We start from the raw sequence: 24,247 nt of genomic DNA on the forward strand, positions 1-24,247 counted from the left end.
TTACTAAATTACTTTCAAATGAAAGGACTGTAGCCTCCTTTCGAATTTCCTTAGCCTACATTTTTAACTTTCCTTTCATGCTGAAGTGCCCCTGCTGGGCTGTGCTCTACTTTGACAGAAAATCTGACAGCACTTCTTGGAGAAAGGGGTGACCTAACGTAGGATATCTCAGGGTTTCCGGCATAGGAAAGTCCGCTGTGAATGACGTCAAAATTTGGCAGAGAAGATAAGAAGAAACTGCATTGCTTCAAATTCGGAAGGGCAGGTTAAACCCTGTATGGTACTCTTGGACTACATTGTATGTGTCACTAGCAAAAATGAAATTTGTGTGTATGTTTAATAACACAGCAACTTAAAAAAAATGTTTGATGGTATTCATTATACATTCAACATTGGGGGTGGCCTGTAGCGTAGTAGTTAAGGTAAATGACTGGGACACGCAAGGTTGGTGGTTCTAATCCCAGTGTAGCCACAATAAGATCCGCACAGCCGTTGGGCCCTTGAGCGAGGCCCTTAACCCTGCATTGCTCCAGGGGAGGATTGTCTCCTGCTTAGTCTAATCAACTGTATGTCGCTCTGGATAAGAGCGTCTGCCAAATGCCAATAATGTAATGTCATGTAATGAACTATTGTGCTTAATCTTAATTGTATACAGTTAATTTACTCAATGTCTGACATGTGTACTGTCCCAAAAGTGTTGGCCATATGGGTTTATGACGTACAGCTAAATCTCAAACCCAGACTCCACACAAAGGCAGCTCTACAGCGAGGGCAGACCATAGCTGTGTTTGAAACCGCACTACATACTACATACTACATACTACGCACTGAATCTCAGGCTGATTTTCATTGAAATGTAGTACGAGTAGTATGCTTAGTATGCGGTTTCGAACTGCCAATACCGTGTCTCCGATTCTATCCCAAGGCCTGCCTTTTTCTTTGGGGCGGACCAATCCCAGTGCTCCTGGACAGACCAGTCCTCATGGCCCAGTCTCGCGTCAAACCAAATTAATATCCTATTTGCACCTGCAGTAAATGAGTTCAGAGCCAGAAGTAATTAATAGAGGTCTTTCATTGGTTCGCGAAGCAATCCCAAAGTAGATAGTGGTGTCCTCTATCCAGTTCAGCGAAGCTTTTAAATTGTTGATGTATAGAGTGGCAAACAGCATGTTGCCACGGAAATTAATGGACTGGAAAACTAATTCTTGCATGGTGGCAATAATAATTATGATAGATTATTCATGTCCAATATTATGAATTTTGAAGTTTGGGTGTGTGCGCGCGAGAGTACGCGACGTGCGTGTGTATGTGTGCGGGCAAGCGTGTGTGTGTCAGCAAAAGCCGACGCCAGGAGAAAGGCATAGCCTATTTAGCTAACAGGGTGAGGTCACCTTTAAGTCAATTACTCTAACACTCAGCGCCAGAGTATAACATAAGAACAAAGCCATGCAAATTTAACTCCGTGGAAGATGAAGAAATATAAATGGCCGTAATTACATTCAAGTAAAAGTATCTCTAACCTCACGCCTGATGGAAAAATTGAAATAACCTTGAGGACCCCTGAGGAAATATAAAATAGTTTTGAAATGATAGAGCGTTGCGCGGAAGCCCTCCTTCGACACACAGCGGTGGAAAGAAAACGTCCACGGCGTCGAATGCAAACGAGGAAGCGGATTCCCTCGCCGACGCGTCTAAACGGGAGGAAGCTGATCGATCTGGTGCGGGGCTCTCCTAAATCACGCACTCCAGCCCCATCGATCACGCTCCCCCTACCCCCCCCCACGCGCCTCGGCCGTTTAAAATTTGAAAGCGTGCGAGGGGGAGCGCTTTCGCCGCGCTGATTAATGCAGCGAGTCATGCGAGCGGATCGTTTGTTTTGAGTTTGGCTTTTTTAGTTTGCTATGTCTTGACGTGAACAAGACAGATCGATAGCTTTTAAAGGCAAGAAAAAAAAATCTAAATTCCCGGGATTCGTTTTCCCTGCCTGACTGTATGTACATCACCTTCCCCTCACCTCCAATGCCTGCTGAAGAGCTTTGCAAATGGCCGCCCCCATTGAACGAGAGAGCTCAGTGACTTCAGCGTTTCCAAACAGTGTTCTTCTCATCACGCTCGCTGCTGCATGCATAATGCCAGTGTGTGTGTTTTTCCGGGAGCCGGTTCTCGTGTTTCCGCTCCACCGTATAACAATGATTTGTGTCCCTGAATTCCCCAACGGGAAGGTTAGTGAAGGTTGATTGGCAGAAATATTTCATTACCAACAACCAGGCGCATGAAACTAATTTGACAAAAAACATAACAAAAACAAAAACAAAATTGTGGGAAACTAAGTGCAGCATGAATAGTGATAAACTACATGGCTAAATATTTCTGGGATTTCTAATAAGCTCTTGGACAGCAGGCTACCTGGGGTTAATATTCAGGTTAATATTTAGTTCTCTTTCAAGAAATGGGGATTTTTGACAACAGAAAGAAATCATCTTACAAATAAAAATACTCACCAACAGATCTCCAACAGGTCATGAACGGGAACCAAGAATTAAAATGGGCAAATCAATAGCATTCTTTGTATACTGTTTTGCATAGTCATTAGCCAACAACCAAGCTCACCACCAATTGCTCTGCTAACTAACTAGCGCGTTAGCAGGGCTACTTATTAGCCATGGTGTCCTTTAGCTGTATTAAAAGTAACTGTGGGTGAGATGGCACTTACAGGGCTTAATGGTTGGACACTTAGAACTGAACAATACAATTTATGACAGAGTGTGTGAGTGTACACTAGGGGGGGAACACAAGAGCTTCGCACAGGCCTCTGGGAAATGTAGTTACAGTACTGGGGCAGTGGCATAATAAGTATTTAATTCTTTCTGAAGTAATTATCTGCACTGATTAGGGAATCTGAGCTAATGTAATTACTTTGTGCTTAAAGATTAATTTCATCTTTGGAAGCATGGTGTGTTATGTTTGTCTAAGGCCATTATCCCTAATGAGATCTGACAATTTAATTTGTAATCTGCAGCAAGCCCCTCTGGTGTAGTCTTTACAGCCTGATGTAGTGCTAGTGATCGAAAGAGGGAACAACACGTCTTACGTCGAAACTTCAATAGAAGGAGCCGCGCCCGTACCCGCAGTCCCCGATGTGCAACCCAGAGCTAACCGCAGAGCTCTCGATGACCCGGAAACTTCCGCTTCGATCCGCAGGGAGTCTGGCGTTCGCGAAAGGAGCCACAGTCAGAAGCGTCTCCGTTTACCAGGCCCCCTCGCGCTGTAACCGTGGCTACGGCTAATTGATCCGCCTTCCACGGGAGACGCCAAAAGTGATGAAAAGCGAAATCCAAACGAGTAAACACACGCATGTATGAATAAAGTAATTAACGGCAAATGAGGAAAAAACTAAAAGATTAATTATCGCTCCGTGCTCGGGGAGCCTTGTCTGGTGATACTGTTCCTCAACTGTTGACCAAAATAAGATAAATAAACAACACAGAGGAAGACAGAGCGGAGTCTGCTGATGCACTGTGTCTCTCTCTGAGGGAGGCTGATGGAATTCATTAGGCAGCTATGATTATCAATTAAAATCTTTTCACTTCTGAAATTAGCATAATTGCAGCCCGCGCTCGAAGCAGGAACCGAAGCAGAAGAGTTCTGCCGCAATCGGCCGGCAAACCCGCACAGGAAGCACAGAGAGGCGTGCACAGCAACAACACGCTGTCTGGGAAAGAGGGCCGACTACAACCGCTTATTTTATCCTTCCTTGTCTCCCCGTTCTTCGTCTGAACCAGAAATCGAGCGAGTTCCACCAGCTTTAAGGACATTCCAACCCATTAAATGTTCCTTGAAGGAGCTAGGAGATATGAGGAGTTCCCAAGAATTCTGGAGCAAGGAAACATTTTTTCAGAATGTTCGACATATGCACGATTGACCCGCGGATTCACCTCTCCCCATCTGCCACGTAATTGACTTGGCTGACAAACTGACATTTGAAAGGACGTTATATTTGCTTAATTCACGTTTTCGCGATTCCTCAGTCCTGGTGTCATTTCCTTGCCTCCTTTCCTTGTGTTCTCCAATGGGTGGAGTTAGGAGCAAGGAAAGGAAGCAAGGAAAGGAAGCAAGGTAAATATGATTAACTGGAAAGAGCCCAGAGAATGAAATTCAGACCCCCTTACCTTGCGCACGCCCCGACCTCGGTCCTCCCCGTAGTTGGTCCCAAGGATCTCGAAGTTGATGTTCTGGTTGGTTCCATTCTCGGTGAATTCCAACAGATTGGTCAGTCCACTGACTCCAGCCTGTGCCAGACAAAAGCTAGTTGCCAAAATGTTCACAAGAAGGCTTGATAGTACAAACATACACCTGGATTCCATTAAAAAGAACATACACAACACCTGGATTTAGTCACTAGCTTGGGCCTCTTGACTTACCATGCAAGTGTTATTCCCTTTAATTCTGGCACTATCAAATACATAAAACCATTCCCCTCTGTCCCAGGATTGCATTTTCTAAAAAAGAACTTCAAACTGCCCTGCCCGTTTGGGAATTTTTAAACTCTAATGGCCGCATTGTTGCTCAGACCCTTGCAGTGAGTTGTACTCACTCTAGATTAATGGATATTTGGCCGTCTCTCTTAGGCCAATCCCCAGTTGCTCTGATGTTTCCAGAGTCGTGAATCAACTTTCTTCCCTCACCGTGACGTTACGGAATCTCAAAAGAATGAGCCGTCGTGGCCCTCCATTGGGGCTCGAGGGCAGCGAACGTGCGGGGCGAATCCAGGCCGCCCCCTGCTTCATCTCCCCCGGCGACGCGATGCCAGATTCGCCAAACGAAGCGCATTCATCTTAGGGCGGGCTAACTCCACGCGGCAGCCCGATGCCGGTAAATCAGCGCGCTGGCTCCGCTTTAATAGTTGCGAGGACACCGTGAATAATGACAGAACTTAGGGAACGCACACGATGTGGAAACGAAGAAATATGTTATGCTCGGTAGGTGTCGGCTGACGTAGCTCAGCGCATCCGTTAGCTTCTGCTAACCGTTGAGCGGCTATCATCGTAATAGCAGGCTGTGCGTTACTCTTCCTCACTTTGACTCTCTGCGCGAAGCAGTGAGGGGACTTCCAGTTCCCTGACCTGCCGCCTCCGTCTAACCCTAAAAATCCTTATTTCTGCGTCTTTTTCCTCACGCAGAGTTTTCAAACAGGTATTTGTTCTAAAAACAGCCTCGCGCCGCCTCCGTGCTCGGCAGTGAAACTCAAACGGGTTCCCGTACGGCAGGTACGATAAAAAAATGTAATTGTTGCGAATGTATTGCGGCAACACAGAGCTGACAGAATTAATTAGGCGGCCAATTATAATTCCTGATGTTTCCAAACGAGTTCACCTACTACGGTATCGGGGAAGGCAATAAACACCAGCTTCCTCTAATGAAGCCGTAGAAGTTTGCTCGGGTGATGACACTCCTGGGAGTGAAATATCAACCTATTACGCCGTTGGTTTTACGGTAAAATAACAAGGCGCACGCGGCATTAGCGTGATCTATACGCTCTTATTATGTTTGAAAAACGTTGTGCCGGTTTCGGCTCTCCCGGGCCGGGTCTACAGTAAGCGCCCTGAGCCGTGAGGGGGGTGGGGTGGTTGGGGGGGGGGGGCGGTGCGAATGTTTGTCCAGCTCAACCTTCCCCAGGGCGGGACCCCTGTCGCTATCGCCGCGTTCCCGGCTAACGTGCTAACGCGGCCGAGCAGGCAGGGCGAGAGCACCGTTGTCGGGGGCGACGCGCGAGACAAGCGCAGGTACAGGCACCCCGGGGAAGGAGTGTTCCTCGCCGACGTTCGACGAGCCGCCGCGCTAATCCGCTCTGCCATCTCTTCAGGCCAGATTTACCTTTTCTTCACAACGGATTCATTTTAGGCAGCGGGGGGGGGGGGGGGTGCGGGGATCGTTTCGATGGGATGAGAGGAAGAGTTCTCTCTCTTTCGCTCACTCTCGTTTTCTCTCTCTTTCTCACGCACAGCTAATCACATTGCACAAACACGCATTTGCATACACGCACAAACACACAAATGCATACGCACACTGGCACGCACTTTCCGTGGCCTTAGAAGGCAATAATGATCACAAATAAATAAATGAAATAAATAAATTAATAAAACATACACACACACGCACTCACACACTCACACACAGCACAGCACACACACACTCACCCACACACACACACACCCACACACACAAACACACACAAACACACACACTCACACACACCTACACACACATACACACACACATACACACCCACACACATACACACACTCACCCACACACCCACACACACAAACACACACACACACACACACACACACTCACACACACCCACACACACATACACACACACACACCCACACACATACACACACTCACCCACACACACAAACACACACACTCACACACGCACACACACAGGCCCACACACACTCACCCACTCACACACAGACCCACTCACACACAAACACACCCACACACACACACAGACCCACACACATACACACACACACACACACACACAGACCCACACACTCACCCACACACACACAGACCCACACACACACATACACACACACACACACACACAGACCCACACACACACACACACACACACACTCACACACACACACACACACTCACACACACATACACCTACAAACACACACACACTCACACACACACACTCACCCACACACACACACACCCACACACACACACGTACCTTCTTGATGGTGTCGAGCATGGAGCGTCCTCCCTGCCAGGGCTTGGAGTTCTTGCGGATGCAGGTCAGGCTGGCCATGCTATGCCACTTGCGGTCCTCCAGCTTGCGGTGGAAGGTGTTGGCCAGCAGCAGCACCGTGTCGTAGATGTAGCGGTTGGTGATCTGAACACCAGAAAGGGAGACGCGGATGGGAACAGAGAAGGAGAGATAGAGGGGAAACGAGCAAAGAAGAGAGGAAAGATTGTTTTAACAAGTGAGGATTTCGAGAAGCTCGAACAAAAACCCGAAGCTCGAAAAATACCATTGAAAAATTCTTCAAGTTACCTGGCGTCAAAATAATATTACTAATAATATGGCATTCAGCTGACGCTTCTATCCAAAGCGACTTACAGTTGATTAGACTAAGCACAGGAAATGCAGGGTTAAGGGCCTTGCTCGAGGCCCCAACAGCTGTGCGGAAGCTATCATGGCTACACTGGACCACCAACCTTCTGGGTCCCAGTCATGTACCTTAGCTACTAGGCTACAGGCTGCCCCAGTCATGTACCTTAGCTGCTATACTACAGGCTGCCCCAGTCATGTACCGTAGCTGCTATGCTACAGGCTGCCCCAGTCATGTACCTTAGCCACTAGGCTACAGGCTGTCTCAGTCATGTACCTTAGCCACTAGGCTACAGGCTGTCTCAGTCATGTACCTTAGCCGCTATGCTACAGGCTGCCCCAGTCATGTACCTTAACCACTTGGCTACAGGCTGCCCCAGTCACATACCTGAGACACCAGGCTACAGGCTGCCCCTTATCACCAGTGCTAGTGTCCCGCTGTAGGTGACACTGTATTGCCGACCACACATCGCAGGTGCGTAGGGGAGCGCGTAACCAGGTTGTCTGCCTCATTATTCGGGTACACGAGGAGATCTGGCTGCAATACGTCGATCAACGGTACGAAAGAGATTCGCACCCGCTACTTCCTGCCACACCCAAAAAACTCCTCATCAGTCCCAAATTCCGTTCGCACAAAGGATTCTGCTCCTGCTGGAAGGCGCACACTCAAGTCACATCAACTTAATATGAAAGCTTATGGCTGCCACTCTTATCCCATTAGAAACATAGCAGGGTTACGTGACGGCGGTCCTTTTGAGGTCCGTTTTCAGACGAGCGCCGTTAGAAAGCCGACTCCCGCCGAGCTGGGAGGAGGCTCGACGTGGGGGAAGAGAGTTAATTCTGCGGCCCCGATCGATCGCGCTGTGATTTAGCCGGCGTGTTGTCTCCATTTTAATGAGAAGGTAATAAATAGAGTGGGCTGGGCATTAGGTTGCCGGTTGTTTATTAACCTGCAACACTCTCGCACGCTCAACATCATATCGAGCTCGGTGTCACGCCGAACCAATCTAAGGAGAGACACAAAGGACAAGGTAGGTATGATGTCCTGACACCGGAGTTCACAGCGAAAGAAGTTAATTAATGAGTCGCCGGGCGGTTTGAACACATAAGCTCATCTGAGAATTGGTGTGCGCCGTGTTTGTGTAGTAGAGTCGTGTTGAAATTACCCTGCTCGGTTTAATTATTACGTTGTTGTCCAAGGGCTTAGTAAACAATCAGTTGAATATGAACGAGATGTTGGCAGAGTACTCCAGTATTCCTATGAATACTACGCTTTTATCTTTTTCGTTGCTCAATTAAAAAAAAAAAATTTTGGTTGAAGATGCTACACTAAGATTAATTCCACTTTCGGGTACCACATTTAATTGTTTCCATACCAAAATAACAGTATTATATAAACAAACTCTACATAACCCACAGCAAATAAATTAGAAAACCCTCAGAATTTCTCAGTCAGTAAAAAGCTCATTTTGCTCAATTCTATAACACTCCAATTAAGGTTGGTGAGAGACCAATTATACAGTTTAACTGAATTTACTAAAAATGTTTCTTCACAAAAAAATGGCTGTCTCTGTGCATTTGCAATATTCAAACTTTTCTACTGCATCACACTACTGTATGAATCTTAACCCCCCACACACACACACACACACACAAACACGTACCTACAAGCATGTGTACACATATACACACACAACAAGATGGGCACACATATAAACGTATACACACATATGAACACAAAAGCGCACATACATACACAACACTTGTGAGTAGTTTCAGGCACTGATATGATGCATTCTGACCCAATACGCAGTACGTGTGTGTTATACGTGTCATTCCAAAGCGCGCTTCTCTCCGTAATGCATATGCATTTTTCGAAAGTTTACGCAATTAAGGAGGCTCGATTTTTTCCAGAAATGTCTCTGCTTCTAACGAGCAGGAGTAAATCAAGCTGCAAGGAAGATGGGGACATAGGTATATGTCTGAAAAGATGCACTGAGAGAATCCTTGCCACAAGAATCACTCTATTTCAGCTCCCAGAGAAATAAATCCTCTGGCGGTTGGTACGGTAAGCTCAGAATTCTAAATTCTGTAAACATATCAGGAGGCATCATCTGCTGCTAGAATTCTAACAGCAGCTGAGGCCTCCCAATATGATTATGAAATTCTGAGCATTACCAACATGATCTGAATAACGAACTGCTCGTAAAACTGGAGATTATGTTTTGCTAAACAACTTGTAAAGTGACTTTCTTGACCAAGCGGTATATTTCTGCAAACATTGGTAGCTGCTATAGATGTATGCGAAGATGTTTCCTAAGAACGTGTCTTTTTGAAAAAGTTTTCTTCTTTTTTTTTACGTTGGCTTGCTTAAAAAATGGTACTTGTACGCTATTGTATGCCATACTGGAATTTTTTCTTTTTCTGTGTCTTTTAGATTGCCCCAGAAGATCATCAATCAGAAACATCAATTTCCCCACATCATATAAAGATATTCAACGCACTGAACAGTTTTTTTTTTTACAGCATGTTTTAAGCTCTGCTTCATTCACAAAATGCGATTTTGCGAATGCACAAGCACCAACATACACTCATCAGGCCCCATGCACCAACATACACTCATCAGGCCCCACTCACCAACATACACTCATCAGGCCCCATGCACCAACATACACTCATCAGGCCGCATGCACCAACATACACTCATCAGGCCCCATGCACCAACATACACTCATCAGGCCCCATGCACCAACATACACTCATCAGGCCGCATGCACACGCACCAACATACACTCATCAGGCCGCATGCACACGCACCAACATACACTCATCAGGCCCCATGCACCAACATACACTCATCAGGCCGCATGCACACGCACCAACATACACTCATCAGGCCGCATGCACACGCACCAACATACACTCATCAGGCCGCATGCACACGCACCAACATACACTCATCAGGCCCCATGCACCAACATACACTCATCAGGCCCCATGCACCAACATACACTCATCAGGCCACACGCACCAACATACACTCATCAGGCCACATGCACCAACATACACTCATCAGACCCCATGCACCAACATACACTCATCAGGCCACATGCACCAACATACACTCATCAGACCCCATGCACCAACATACACTCATCAGGCCCCATGCACCAACATACACTCATCAGACCCCATGCACCAACATACACTCATCAGGCCACATGCACACGCACCAACATACACTCATCAGACCCCATGCACCAACATACACTCATCAGGCCACATGCACCAACATACACTCATCAGGCCGCACTCACCAACATACACTCATCAGGCCACATGCACACGCACCAACATACACTCATCAGGCCACATGCACCAACATACACTCATCAGGCCACATGCACACGCACCAACATACACTCATCAGGCCACATGCACCAACATACACTCATCAGGCCGCATGCACACGCACCAACATACACTCATCAGGCCACATGCACCAACATACACTCATCAGGCCCCATGCACCAACATACACTCATCAGGCCACACGCACCAACATACACTCATCAGGCCACATGCACCAACATACACTCATCAGACCCCATGCACCAACATACACTCATCAGGCCACATGCACCAACATACACTCATCAGACCCCATGCACCAACATACACTCATCAGGCCCCATGCACCAACATACACTCATCAGACCCCATGCACCAACATACACTCATCAGGCCACATGCACACGCACCAACATACACTCATCAGACCCCATGCACCAACATACACTCATCAGGCCACATGCACCAACATACACTCATCAGGCCGCACTCACCAACATACACTCATCAGGCCACATGCACACGCACCAACATACACTCATCAGGCCACATGCACCAACATACACTCATCAGGCCCCATGCACCAACATACACTCATCAGACCCCATGCACCAACATACACTCATCAGGCCACATGCACCAACATACACTCATCAGGCCACATGCACATGCACCAACATACACTCATCAGACCACATTCTTATGCAAGTGGATATGGCGCTTGGTGTTGTTACCGAACAAGACTCCACGTACAAGTAAACTGTTCCGGTGAAAGGTAAAATATTACTTTTATGTTATTTATACAAACTGAAAACATGGCACATGATAAACAAATATTGGCAAATACTGAAAATATCTCTCTCATTAAAAAACCTCCACCTCCTGCTGTCTTATCCAAATACAGTTAATCACACAGGTACACACAAACTCAAGTGCACCCACACATTCAAATACACACACACACACACACACACACGCACACACACGCACACACACACACACACAAAGCCTACACATCTTTACTCATCTCCATCGCCCTACCAGAGAATACACACCATATCATAACTCTTCTTTGTCTTTTAAAAATGATATTGAAATAAATGTTTTAGTCCAATGCACTGATTAAAACGGACTTCAAATTAAAGGTACTGGTAGTTTCCTCATAAATTGCCAACACCACAACGTATGCGACTGACCATGGTAAAGTGGGGATGAATTGAAAATTTTAGCAAGCCAGCGTGACAAGGAATGATCACACATTTTCTTTTGAGGCGATAGCTATAATTATAGCTAAGTTATAGTTAGCTAGCGTTAATTGCAAAATAACTGCTTACCCTAGCAGCAGCTATAGCAACTTCACAAACTTAGAAACTATTCACAGTAAGCAGAACTTATATGACAAGGTTAGTAACAGTGGATCATGGTTAAAACTGGGTCAAAGAGGTGTGGGAACTTTCAGCTTCGAAACACAAATAGAAAGGCACAAAGACGATGAGAAGATCCACTAAGAGCAGTAATGATTTCCGGAGAGCTGTACGTGCGTACAAGTGATTCCTTATTGTGTGAGCGTCTTTGTGCTTCACACAATATGCCACACACATACATACACACGGCACTTATGTACACATACACTGTACACGCTCAGAAAAAAATGGTTCCAAAAGGAACCGACTGATTTCATAGGAGGATGCGGTCTAGTCCACGGGTTCTGTGTCTGGGAGCTTTCACACTTCACACATACAGGGGGTTCCATAAAGAACTAAAAAGGCTTTTGGTGACAAGCGAAAGAACCCTTTTTTTCTGATTGCACACTCACAAAGAGCCTTATAGATGACCATTGCTGTACTGTTGTACCCTTCTACTCTCCTGCAGTACTGTTTCATCTCTCTTGTACATGCACACACACACACATACACCCACAAACACATCCAGGCACACACACACAGACGCATGTGCCAACAGTCAGGCACACACATACACACACAAACACACACACACACACACACACATACACACACAAACACACACACACATACACACACAAACACATCCAGGCACACACACACACACACACACACACACATACACACACAAACACATCCAGGCACACACACACACACACACACACACACACACATACACACACAAACACATCCAGGCACACACACACACACACACACACATATACACACACAAACACATCCAGGCACACACACACACACACACACACACACACACACACACATACACACACAAACACATCCAGGCACACACACAGAGACGCGTGTGCCAACAGACAGGCACACACATGCATTTGTAGATACAGTACAACTGCACGTGAATACACATACACACACACACAACGTATGTGCAAACACGCAAACGCGCGCACACATACACAAACACACTTAGGCAGATCATCACAGGTAACATTGCCATTGCTAAAGCAGTCTGAGACAGATCCAATTACAGAGGACATGAAAACAGGGATGAGAACAGTGTCTGAAATTAAATGGAATCTGCTGATTGGAGCGTTTTTGGTTCCACTTTTTTGTATTGTTTAAAAAACACAGGAAGCGCCGGGGGAACACAGATGTGTCAAAAACCTTTTCAGTGGATTGCAGCAAAGGATTATGACTAAAAGGTTTCGGGGGAGAAGGTAAAATCCCCTACACAAACTGGCTGAGCCCTGCATATTTCCAAACAGCATGACAAACCTCATATGGCTTTAACTGCTCCACAGAGAATGATCCGGAACAGAATAAAAGACACACCGGCCTGAGAAAAAAACAATGTTGACAATGAATCCACTTGACTCAAGTGAACCGACGGCAGTTATACACTAGCTCTCTGTCTCCTTTCCTTCTCCCTGTGGCACTGGCTGAAACGATGGCTTATGTGCAGCGGCTGTAAGGGCACGAATAATGCAGTGCGGGAACAAAAGAGTGTGTGTGTGTGTGTGTGTGTGTGTACGTGCATGTATGTGCATGTATGTGCATGTGCGTGCCTGTATGTGTGTGTGTGTAGGAGACAGTGTGTAGGAATGGGGCTGTTTCTGTGTGTGTGTGTGTGTGTGTGTGTGTGTGTGTGAGAGTGTGTGTGGAAGAGTGTGTGTGTGTGTGTGTGTATGTACAGAGAGTGTGTAGGAATGGGGCTGTTTGTCTGTAAACTCCCCTCCCAACACTACACTACCCCCAACACTACACTACGCGCAACACTACCCTACCCCCAACACTACACTACCCCCAACACTACCCTACTTCCAACACTACACTACCCCCAACACTACACTAGGTGCAACACTACCCTACCCCCAACACTACACTACACGCAACACTACCCTACCCCCAACACTACACTACCCCCAACACTACGCTACCCCCAACACTACCCTACCCCCAACACTACGCTACCCCCAACACTACCCTACAACCAAAACTACACTACCTCCAACACTACACTACCCCCAACACTACGCTATCCCCAACACTACACTACCCCCAACACTACACTACCCCCAAAACTACACTACCCCCAACACTACACTATCCCCAACACTACACTACCCCCAACACTACACTACCCCAACACTACGCTACCCCCAACACTACCCTACCCCCAACACTACGCTACCCCCAACACTACCCTACAACCAAAACTACACTACCCCCAACACTACGCTATGCGCAACACTACCCTACCCCCAACACTACACTACCCCCAACACTACCCTACCCCCAACACTACACTACCCCCAACACTACCCTACCCCAACACTACGCTACCCCAACACTACCCTACCCCCAACACTACCCTACCCCCAACACTACACTACCCCCAACACTACACTACCCCCAACACTACACTACCCCCAACACTACCCTACCCCCAACACTACGCTATGCGCAACACTACCCTACCCCCAACACTACGCTACCCCCAACACTACCCTACCCCCAACACTACACTACCCCCAACACTACCCTACCCCCAACACTACGCTACCCCCAACACTACCCTACCCCCAACACTACACTACCCCCAACACTACGCTACCCCAACACTACCCTACCCCCAACACTACGCTATGCGCAACACTACCCTACCCCAACACTACGCTACCCCCAACACTACGCTACCCCCAACACTACACTACCCCCAACACTACCCTACCCCCAACACTACACTACCCCAACACTACACTACCCCCAACACTACGCTACCCCCAACACTACCCTACCCCCAACACTACGCTACACCCAACACTACCCTACCCCCAACACTACACTACCCCTAACACTACCCTACCCCCAACACTACGCTACCCCCAACACTACCCTACCCCCAACACTACGCTACACCCAACACTACCCTACCCCCAACACTACACTACCCCTAACACTACCCTACCCCCAACACTACGCTACCCCCAACACTACACTACCCCCAACACTACGCTACCCCAACACTACCCTACCCCCAACACTACGCTATGCGCAACACTACCCTACCCCCAACACTACGCTACCCCCAACACTACCCTACCCCCAACACTACACTACCCCCAACACTACCCTACCCCCAACACTACGCTACCCCCAACACTACCCTACAACCAAAACTACACTACCCCCAACACTACGCTACCCCCAACACTACGCTATGCGCAACACTACACTACCCCCAACACTACCCTACCCCCAACACTACACTACCCCCAACACTACACTACGCGCAAATTCTTCCCCGCTGTCGACCTCCACCTCCCAGCGGCGGGCCTGAGAGTTAGGCTCCGAGCCCACACACGCACGCTCGCTTGCTTAAATCGCTGGATTGCTGGAATGTGCTGCCACGGCAACACATTTTCTCTGTCCTTTCCAACCCTTTTCATCGACAACAGCTGTGAGCGGGTCATTTAAGCACCGTGAGTGGAGTTAACCCACGCGTGAAAGCTTGATGCTGACAGGGGGGTTCTCGTTTGGAGTGTTTAGGTCTCATAACTTTTATTCTATTCTTTTTTTTGTGTGTCGCAATAAAAAAGGACATTAATTAATTTTTGACATGAAAAGTGATAAACATTTCAGTTGGCGAGATAAGCATGAAAAAATGCTTTCTGAGACAGGTCACTTTGTTCGAGCCATAGCCTCTTCAAAGCGTTACATAAGCATACTGCTACGTCAACAGTAATTACAGAGCACACCACATGCCTATAAGCAGTTGTTGACATAAGCATTTATGAATGCTTATAAAGCAGTTATAAACATGCTATGTGCTAACGTGCTATGTGGAGTTATGGTAGTTACATATCTCTTATGTAGGCCCACTCCGAACAAGTCTCGCTTAGTACAGCCCATGCTTAGAGCATGCATTATGATTCCAGATTCCTGGTCAGTATTTGAGGTATGAAATGGAAAATTATGTGTAACGTGTCTCAATTATTTTTATTTTTTAGAAAATGGCTTCGCTATTGCATTGAGGGTAACACGGTTACCTGAAGGCCAATTTCAGCTCGCAGTGTGACCACAATGAATAATTAAAACACAATTCCGTCCCAAAACAATACTCTTGTACTTGTTAAAAAATAATGAATGGAAGCACGCGGTCATGACACCCTCCACTGCAGCGCTGAGAGTAAAGAATAGTGCTCCTTTCAGTTAGCGTTATCATAGCATAATAATATTTTCAGTACTAGAACAAGGGGACCAAATTAATTAATGAGGACATTTACACATTAAGGTGGGTATAAATCATGTCATGTAATTTTAGCGCAACCTAACCTTCAATAATGAGTTGTTCAGTTGCAGTAGGTAAGGTATTGTTACCTATTTCTGTTTCTGTTTCTGCGTACTAAAGTGAGTTTCCCTCTCTCTTTTCTGAGATAAACACAGTGCTGGCTGGAGTTCAATTTTCTGCGTGAAATTAAGGCAACCAGTTGCTTCCAGTTTCAGGTTGTCGTTAACAGTTGAGTCTCGCCAACCTTAAAATTACGTTTTTGCTGATAAACTGGCAAGGCGTTATGTTGACGGCGAACAGCTGTTTAAGACACTAATACAACAGAAGTGAAGTAAATACGGGGCTTGTAGGAGGCATATCAGGTGAGACTAATTTCACACTCATTTACATTACGTTAATTTGGCAGATGCTCTTATCCAAAACGACTTACAATACAGGAGAACTGCAGTGCGTTCACTTGATTTATATAAGAAATGGTGCCAGAGCAGGATGACAACATTGCCATACCGGTGAGGGTATTTGCAACATTAGTACGGCTCCGATGCAACTTAACTATGCAAAACAACCGAGAACCAAAACACGAATGCTGAATACATACTGATAAAGCCCATAAAAACAAGAACAATGGCCCTACATTAAAACAATAAAAGTGTCCTAACCTGAATTATCATATAGGATGGGAGCACGAATGTAGCCTTGTGGCTAAGGTGCATGACTGGGACCCGGACGGTTGGGGGTTCAAGTCCCGGTGTAGCCAGGATGAGATCCACGCAGCTGTTGGGTCCTCGAGAAATTTCTCCGGGGGGGTTGTCCCCTGCTTAGTCTAATCAGTGGTAAGTCGCTTTGGATAAAAACACCTTCAAGCACCTTGAAGCCTCACCTTTTCAGGCTGCATCTTCCCATCCTCTCCCTGCCTCCTGGTAATTTCTAATTAGCCATGTACACCCAGTGAGAAATTTATTAGGCAGACCAATACACCAGCTTTTTAATGCAAATATTTAATCAGCCAATCATGTGGCAGCAACAAAATGCATAAAAGCATCCAGACATGGTCAAGCGGTTCAGCTTTTGTTCAGACTAAATGTTAGAATGGGGAAGAAATGTGATCTAAGTGACCGTGAAATGATTGTTGGTGCCGGACAGGGTGGTCTGAGTATCTCTGAAATTGCTGATCTCCTGGGATTGTCATGCACAACAGTTTTCAGAGAACTGTGCGAAAAACAAAAAAAAATCCAGCAGTTCTGCGGTCAAAAAAACCTTGTTAATGAGAGAGGTCAGAGGAGAAGGTCAAACCTCTTAACTGGATAGGCTACAGCAGCAGACGACCAATAAGACTACAAAATAAATCTAATAAATACATAATAAAGTGCTCACTGAGTGCATGTTGTATGCTACATGCTGTAGTTATTACACTTGTGTATAATCATTTTACTATTCTTCGTGTTATAGTTGCCAAAACTGTGCTATTGCTTCTTCTAGGTCAGTTTCTCTGATTAATCTATAAGCATTCAAGTTCAAGCAGCATATGCTTTTCTCTAGGGTTTTGAGTGCACAGGGACTGGTTATGATTTGCACTTTATTCTATGTTGCTCTGGATAAAAGCGTCTGCCAAATGAATATAATAAATAAGTTATTATTTAAGTACAGTGATTAGTCTCATACGCTGGACTCCATTTTGACTGTGCTTTTTGCTGACGGTGGCTCTCAGCCCAGTGGAGAGAAGTGCAATAGTGTTGTTCTGTAAGTCGCTTTGGATCGAAAGCGTCTGCTAAATGACTAATATGTAAATGTAAATAGTGTTGCCCAGGGCAGGGGCAGGGAAGACATGTAGACATGACTCTCCTGATCGATCAGGCACCCACATCTGCACGAATGTGGATTGCAGCAGACCTCTGTGAAATGCCAATTGTTTTGGATTGAAATACTTTTCTGTGATCGATTGGTCTTGCTTGGTACAACTGAGCCAACCAGGCACTTTTTCAGAGAATTTCATCGGTTCCAAAACACAAGACAAGCTCAACAAAGTATTTGAATCCAAAACAATTATGTTTTTTGACCCAGATCAAAAAGGGAGTGAACTCCTGCTGTACAGCGAATATGAAAAGATCAAATTGCAGCAATGGGATGTGCCAGCAGCCATGACTGGTCAATTATGACTTGTTATAAATAATAAATTGTATTAACTTGAATCAAACTTGCAATGCCTTGTGTTACCAATGATTTGATTCAACAGAGCCATGTTCCACTAATACCCAAAATATCATCCAGCACTCATACCACTGCACTAATTTCTCCCGCCAGACGACTGAAAGTCTAGATTAGCTTTGCACGGTGATGCTGGAAAAGGTGTCGGACCAAACAAAACACGTGTTCCACCTGGACCGAACAAACATCTGACGCCCCAGCGTAGTGATGCAAACGGTGTGCGGTAGAAGGTGTCGCCTTTTTGACAAGGCCTTAAAACAAGGCTCTGACTTGTATGACTATGCTCATTAATTGGGATCGGGTGTAGTGTTCGCCTGGTCTCTGCACACCCCGAATACGGCCCAGTGCATTTCGCATGGTGCCCCAGAGCACAGAGTCGAGGCCAGACTTAGCGGAGGAGAACCTTCCAGAAGGCTCCTCTTCCGTACCTCATTTCCCTGCGTTTCGCCGCTCACCGCTAGCTTCTCAACTTTCTCAAAAGGGAATTATTTGCGCCGACCAGTAACAGGCAAAATTAATTCATTCTGCCTGTTACTGCCCTCCGTTCCCTTTCGCTTTTCGACAGCCCCTTTCCCGCGTGTCTGTCTCAGACCGTTGTTTTCGTGCCCTTAAATGCCGGGCTCGGGCAAACTCTGCAGAGTGGTCTATAGCTGAGTTGCAAGATGTGTATAAATGAAAGGCGTAGGCCAGCACTGAACCCTCCTCCACTGCACTGAGTGTCGAAAGGTGTTTCTTTCCGTTAGCTTTATCATAGCATGATAATATTTTTAGTACTGAAACAAGGAGACCAAATTAATTAATGAGAAGATTTACACATTAGGGTGGGTCGAAATCATGTCATGTAATTTTCGCGCAAACCAACCTTCGATAATTAGTCGTTCATTTAAGTAGGATATCAGTTGTTTCTACTATAGTAATAGTAAAGATTCGTTCTCACTTTGCTGAGCTAAACACAGTACTGGCTGGAGTTCAGTTTTCTGGATGAAATTAAAAATGAAATTCAGGCAACCAGTCGCTTCCAGTTTCAGTTGTCATAGACGGTGAACCGGCCCTGACACTGGTGAAAATGTGTTGTTTGTATGCCAGCTTCTTTTCACTTCCTCCACACTAACCCATAGCAGCATGATTTTATTGCTTTGCACTGATGAACAGCTACAATTAGTACCTAATTGTATAATTAGTCAAGTGTGCTTTTTTACCAAACGATCGCTGAACTCAGTAGTGTCTACAGAGACACCTGGAAGATAACTTTTGAAATTAAGTCTGAAAGCCCAGATGCTCAAATACTTGAGATTGCCTCCTGGCCCTAGTCATTAAAGATCCCTGGGCAATTTAGGAAAAGAATAGGGGTGTTCACCCCGCTATCTGGGTTAAATGCTCACAAAACTGGCTGTCCGTTTTGGTTACAAAAAGGCACCTCTGCATCTCATCAACACAAACCCTTGTGAAAGAGATTGAGTTCTCAGGTCACCTACCTGGTTAAATGAAAGTAAATTCAATAAATCACTATATCATGAGTGTTGCAAATGGATGAGATGGCACGTAAAAAACAGGAAAAGGGCATTTTTATCACTGGTAATTTCATCTCAATAATTTAAGTAATAAATGTAGCATTTTCTGCTGCTGTATAATAAATAGTCTTTGCTTTGTCAGTGGTATTCAATTTGTTGACATACAGTAATAAAGCAGAAAATGGATACTGTAGACTGTTGCTACAGTTAGTTTTAAGGAACATAATAGCATAAGTTCCAGTTATACTGTATATTTATTCTAACACGTCTTATTAACTACAAAGTGTAGTAACTTGGTTATTTATGACTCATTGAGCCCATTGTAGAATTGTAGTCTTCTCTTTGGTCAATACCCATTACATACACCAGTGAGTCTAATAGTGAAACAATGTAAACAACTCATCATACGGAAGATATCGAAGTGATTCAGTTGTCAATTGATGCCTGTTACACGGTGTTCTAGATTTATCACCACTTAGCGATACACACCCCCCCCACACCCACCCCAGGGTATCTGGCCTGTAAGCACGTGCATGAATTTACAAATTATATAAAAGTCTGCAAGTTAAACTGCAGACTTTTAGCTTTAATTTGATGGTTTTTACACCCATATTGGGTGAACAGTGTGGGGCACTGTGTAAAAAGGGGTGTAGTTCATACATGGTTCACCCAATATGGATGTAAAAACCAAACTAAAGCTGAAAGTCTTAAATCACATTAACCACATTGTCTTTTTACTGGAGTACAGAGTGAAAACAACACAAAAATGTGACACTGTCCAAATACTTACGGACTGCACTGTGTCTTATTAAAACCTATCTATGTTTGTAATCTGTCCACGATGCTGTCAGATGGACATTCCAGCATGACATGCATGATACAGCAGGACAATCTGACCCGCTTATTTTAATATCAGGATAACTTCAATTGCAAAGCCAATGGATGGATTATAAGCATTGTTTTCCATTAATAATTTATATTAATATGCGGTCATCTTCACAAAATTGGTTGATCATGTCTATTAATGTTGCCGTGCCATTGTGTGAACTTTACATATACTGAAATAACAAAACAATTCACCAAAAAGAAACAAAATGTATGTCTACTGTCTACTGAGATCGAGAGTTAACGAATATTCACGCTCTACAGCAGTGGTCTCCAACCCTGGTCCAGGAGAGTGACTGGGTCTGCTGGTTTTCCTTGTTACGCTGCACTTAATGAATCAACTAGGGCAGCTGATTACGCACTTAACTCACCTCACCTGGTTACCTGGGTCTCGACAAGGTGCTGATTTAAAAATGAAAACAAGACCCAGCAGACCCAGTAGCTCTCCGGGACCAGGGTTGGAGACCACAGCTCGAAGATATTTAGTTAATACGTGATAGAAAATGGCCGCCCACCTCCAGCGTCTGCGCTTTGGGGTCCTTGGGGTCGCAGAGGGAGGTGTTGATGCGGTGGTTGTGCCGCACACAGCGCTGGCTGCCGTTCTGGGCAATGGGAAAAATCTGCCTCACCAGAGTCAGCCGACCGATGGACTTCATCACCAGCTCCTGGACGTCCTGGTCTGAGATCTCCTGCGGCGGCCATTACAGGGCGGGGAGGGAGAAGAAGGAGAGGAGACAACGTACATCAGCCACGGCGCATTCACCGATTCACAGAGGAGAGAGAGGCGAAATCAAAAAACTAATCTGGGGTAACACTTTCTTTGAAGGGTCCTACAGAAGAGCTATATAACACCTTCATAAGCACTACATAGCACATTCATAAACACTGTATAAGCACATAAGATGTAATTTCACTTGGAATGCATCAATGTTGAACACACCTTTGCCTATTTCGGGTTATAGACAAAAGTACTTATGAATGCTTATGTAGTGCGTTCTGCTGCTGTAGCCTATGCACTTAAAGGTTTGACGCGGGGTGTGAGAGAACGCATTTTTTCCCCATTCTGATGGTTGCTGATGGTAATAATGTGCTCAGTGTATAGCTATTACATAGGACCCTTCAAAGAAAGTGTTACCAAATCGTGTTTAATCTTCACTTGGATACAAGAAAACATCAATGATGCCTTCCAGCAAAAAAACGCATTGCACACATGCACACATGCATACGCACACATTTTGATGCGCAGTATTGGAAAGCTATAGGGGATTCTGTGTCTAAGGCTGAGAGCTGGACTGATGCTACGTTCACGTGGATGACGGTAGAACGTAGACAACAAATGTCATTATAGTGGAGGAGAGCACAACAGTAAAATTAGATTGAAGATAAAAAACTATTTAGCTTTTTATTGGCATATTCAATGGAATTCCAAATCGGATGTGACACAAAACAACATGGACATGGAACCTGCCTGTATTACAGGACAATTCCAGAGCAGCATCACCATAGCAACATATATTTAATTGTATATCTGCTCAAATAACAATACAATAGCTCTAAATACAAAACCCTCCACCGTAGTGCGTAAACTTGGTTCAGCTCCTCGGGAGAGAGGTTTGAATGAGACAGACAGCAAAGTAAAGAAATAATAGTCTGGATTTATGCGTCCGTGTCCTTCAGCAACCTAAAAGAGGTCTCTGCTAATTTTAGCCTGAAGTCGAATTTGCAGGCGTGCAGGGGAAAGGGCTGATGATCTGATGTGATCAGACGTGTAATGTCCCCGGTGGAGACAGGTACTAAACTCACCAAGGCCTGTTATTTGAAATATTTCAACATTCATTTTGGGATTACTTGGCGTACATTAAACTTGCTTGGCTTTCGGTGGTTTGGCTTCGCTCAATGGAAAAACGTTGGGCCGTATTTTAAGAACCAGAGGTGCCGCCATTCCATCCCGTGAATCAATCTGTTCTCTCTTCCTGCTTAAAACATCAATAATGTTGCAGCCTTTGAAAGTTAGCCTATCCAATTCAAGAGAAGATACAGTAGAGGGGCAGTATGTTTACGTTAGAAAATGGCTAGTTTGTTGGAACTGAAAAGCAAATATCCGTCTACGTTTCTGCAGTAGCACGGCAGTGACATTTATCGAGAATTCGATTTAAAATGAAAAGACCCATTTTGCTGATTAGCTCTTGCCAGGTGTATGACTAAATTTATAGAACAGAATAAAAATGCATGGAATGTGGCCAAGAACGAAATGTGTCCAACAAATGTGTCAGGTTCTGCGTTTTTGGTTTCCTGATTTCCTGTCTTCCCCCGTGTTTTTACCGTTTGTTACCTCTGTGCTTTCCAGCACCATTCACTCATTCATTTGTTTCCACCTGTGTTTAATTTCATGTCTCTGCCCCTCCACTCCTTATATGTACTTCCTTCCTGTCTTTTGTCATTAAGCTCACCTGTGTCTCATTGTCTGTCAATCCCCTGTGTATTTAAGCCTGTATTTTCAGTTCAGTGTTGCTAGTTCATCAGCTCTGTTTCCTCTGTGTACACTTGTGCTCTGTTCTGTTCCATTCCGGTCCGGTCCGGTCCGTTCCATTCTAGCCTGTTTTCTGTCTGTTAATATTCTGTTTTGTTCTGTATTTGATTTCTGTTCTTGACCCCTGCCTGGCTCTTTGGATTCTCTTTGGTCACGTTTTTGTACTTTAACCTGTTTGGACTGAAAACCCGGTTTTTGTACTCAGCCTGCATTTTGGATTACAATCTGTCTGCCCCTTTATCGGCTTGCCTTCATTAAACCTGCCATTTCTCATAACCCCTGAGTCTGCGCTCGGTTCATCTGTCCCCCGCACCTGACAGATTGTAAAAGTACTGGACAAATACTTTACCCAACTCGCACACATAACCAAACACTGAAGGATTTCATTTTTGTCAATAATGTTTGCTCTTAGTTCACAGAAAACCTTGAAATATTTTCTTTTACTGGAAGGAAATTGAGGCAGTTTTTTTAAAAACTGTGTAAATTATTAATATGTTTTATGCTTAACCATAAATATTCCCGGTAGCAATTATGGCGGTAGAGTACCTATATGATACTTGATGTCACTTTTAAGGGTTTCCTGCAGACATGAGGTAAAATGGCCAAAAACTCGAGCTCTACAAAACTTGTGCATCCCGCATTTTAAACACATTATTTAGATACAATTCCAAACAGCCAAATAATGAAGGCTATTTCCGGTTTCTACACACCTCCATCTGATCCTTCTTTATTTTCCTGCTAGTTAAAACAACAAAACAATCTGCTTTCAAGTCAGTACATGTATCTACTTCAACTAATACTAGCTTCCATTCGTTGTAGCCGATTGCTGGTGCAGATATTTGTGAGGATATGAAAATGAGTTGGAATTTCAGCCAATGCAAGAATGGGCAGTAT

The 24,247-nt window shown here is 45.1% G+C and overlaps 1 protein-coding gene across 1 annotated transcript in view; it reads right to left on the reverse strand.

Annotated features, from left to right (window-relative positions):
- Positions 1–24,247, reverse strand: part of grid2 (glutamate receptor, ionotropic, delta 2) — a 243,616-nt gene that overhangs the window by 155,321 nt on the left and 64,048 nt on the right. The window contains exons 5-7 of the mRNA XM_061260515.1: positions 21,339–21,512; positions 6,758–6,919; positions 4,170–4,289 (exon numbers count right to left, since the gene is read on the reverse strand). Coding sequence (XP_061116499.1) covers positions 4,170–4,289; positions 6,758–6,919; positions 21,339–21,512 — 456 coding nt within the window. The remainder of the gene's footprint in view (positions 1–4,169; positions 4,290–6,757; positions 6,920–21,338; positions 21,513–24,247) is intronic.

The sequence above is a fragment of the Conger conger genome, chromosome 11 (assembly GCF_963514075.1).
Source record: "Conger conger chromosome 11, fConCon1.1, whole genome shotgun sequence".
Taxonomy (NCBI): domain Eukaryota; kingdom Metazoa; phylum Chordata; class Actinopteri; order Anguilliformes; family Congridae; genus Conger; species Conger conger.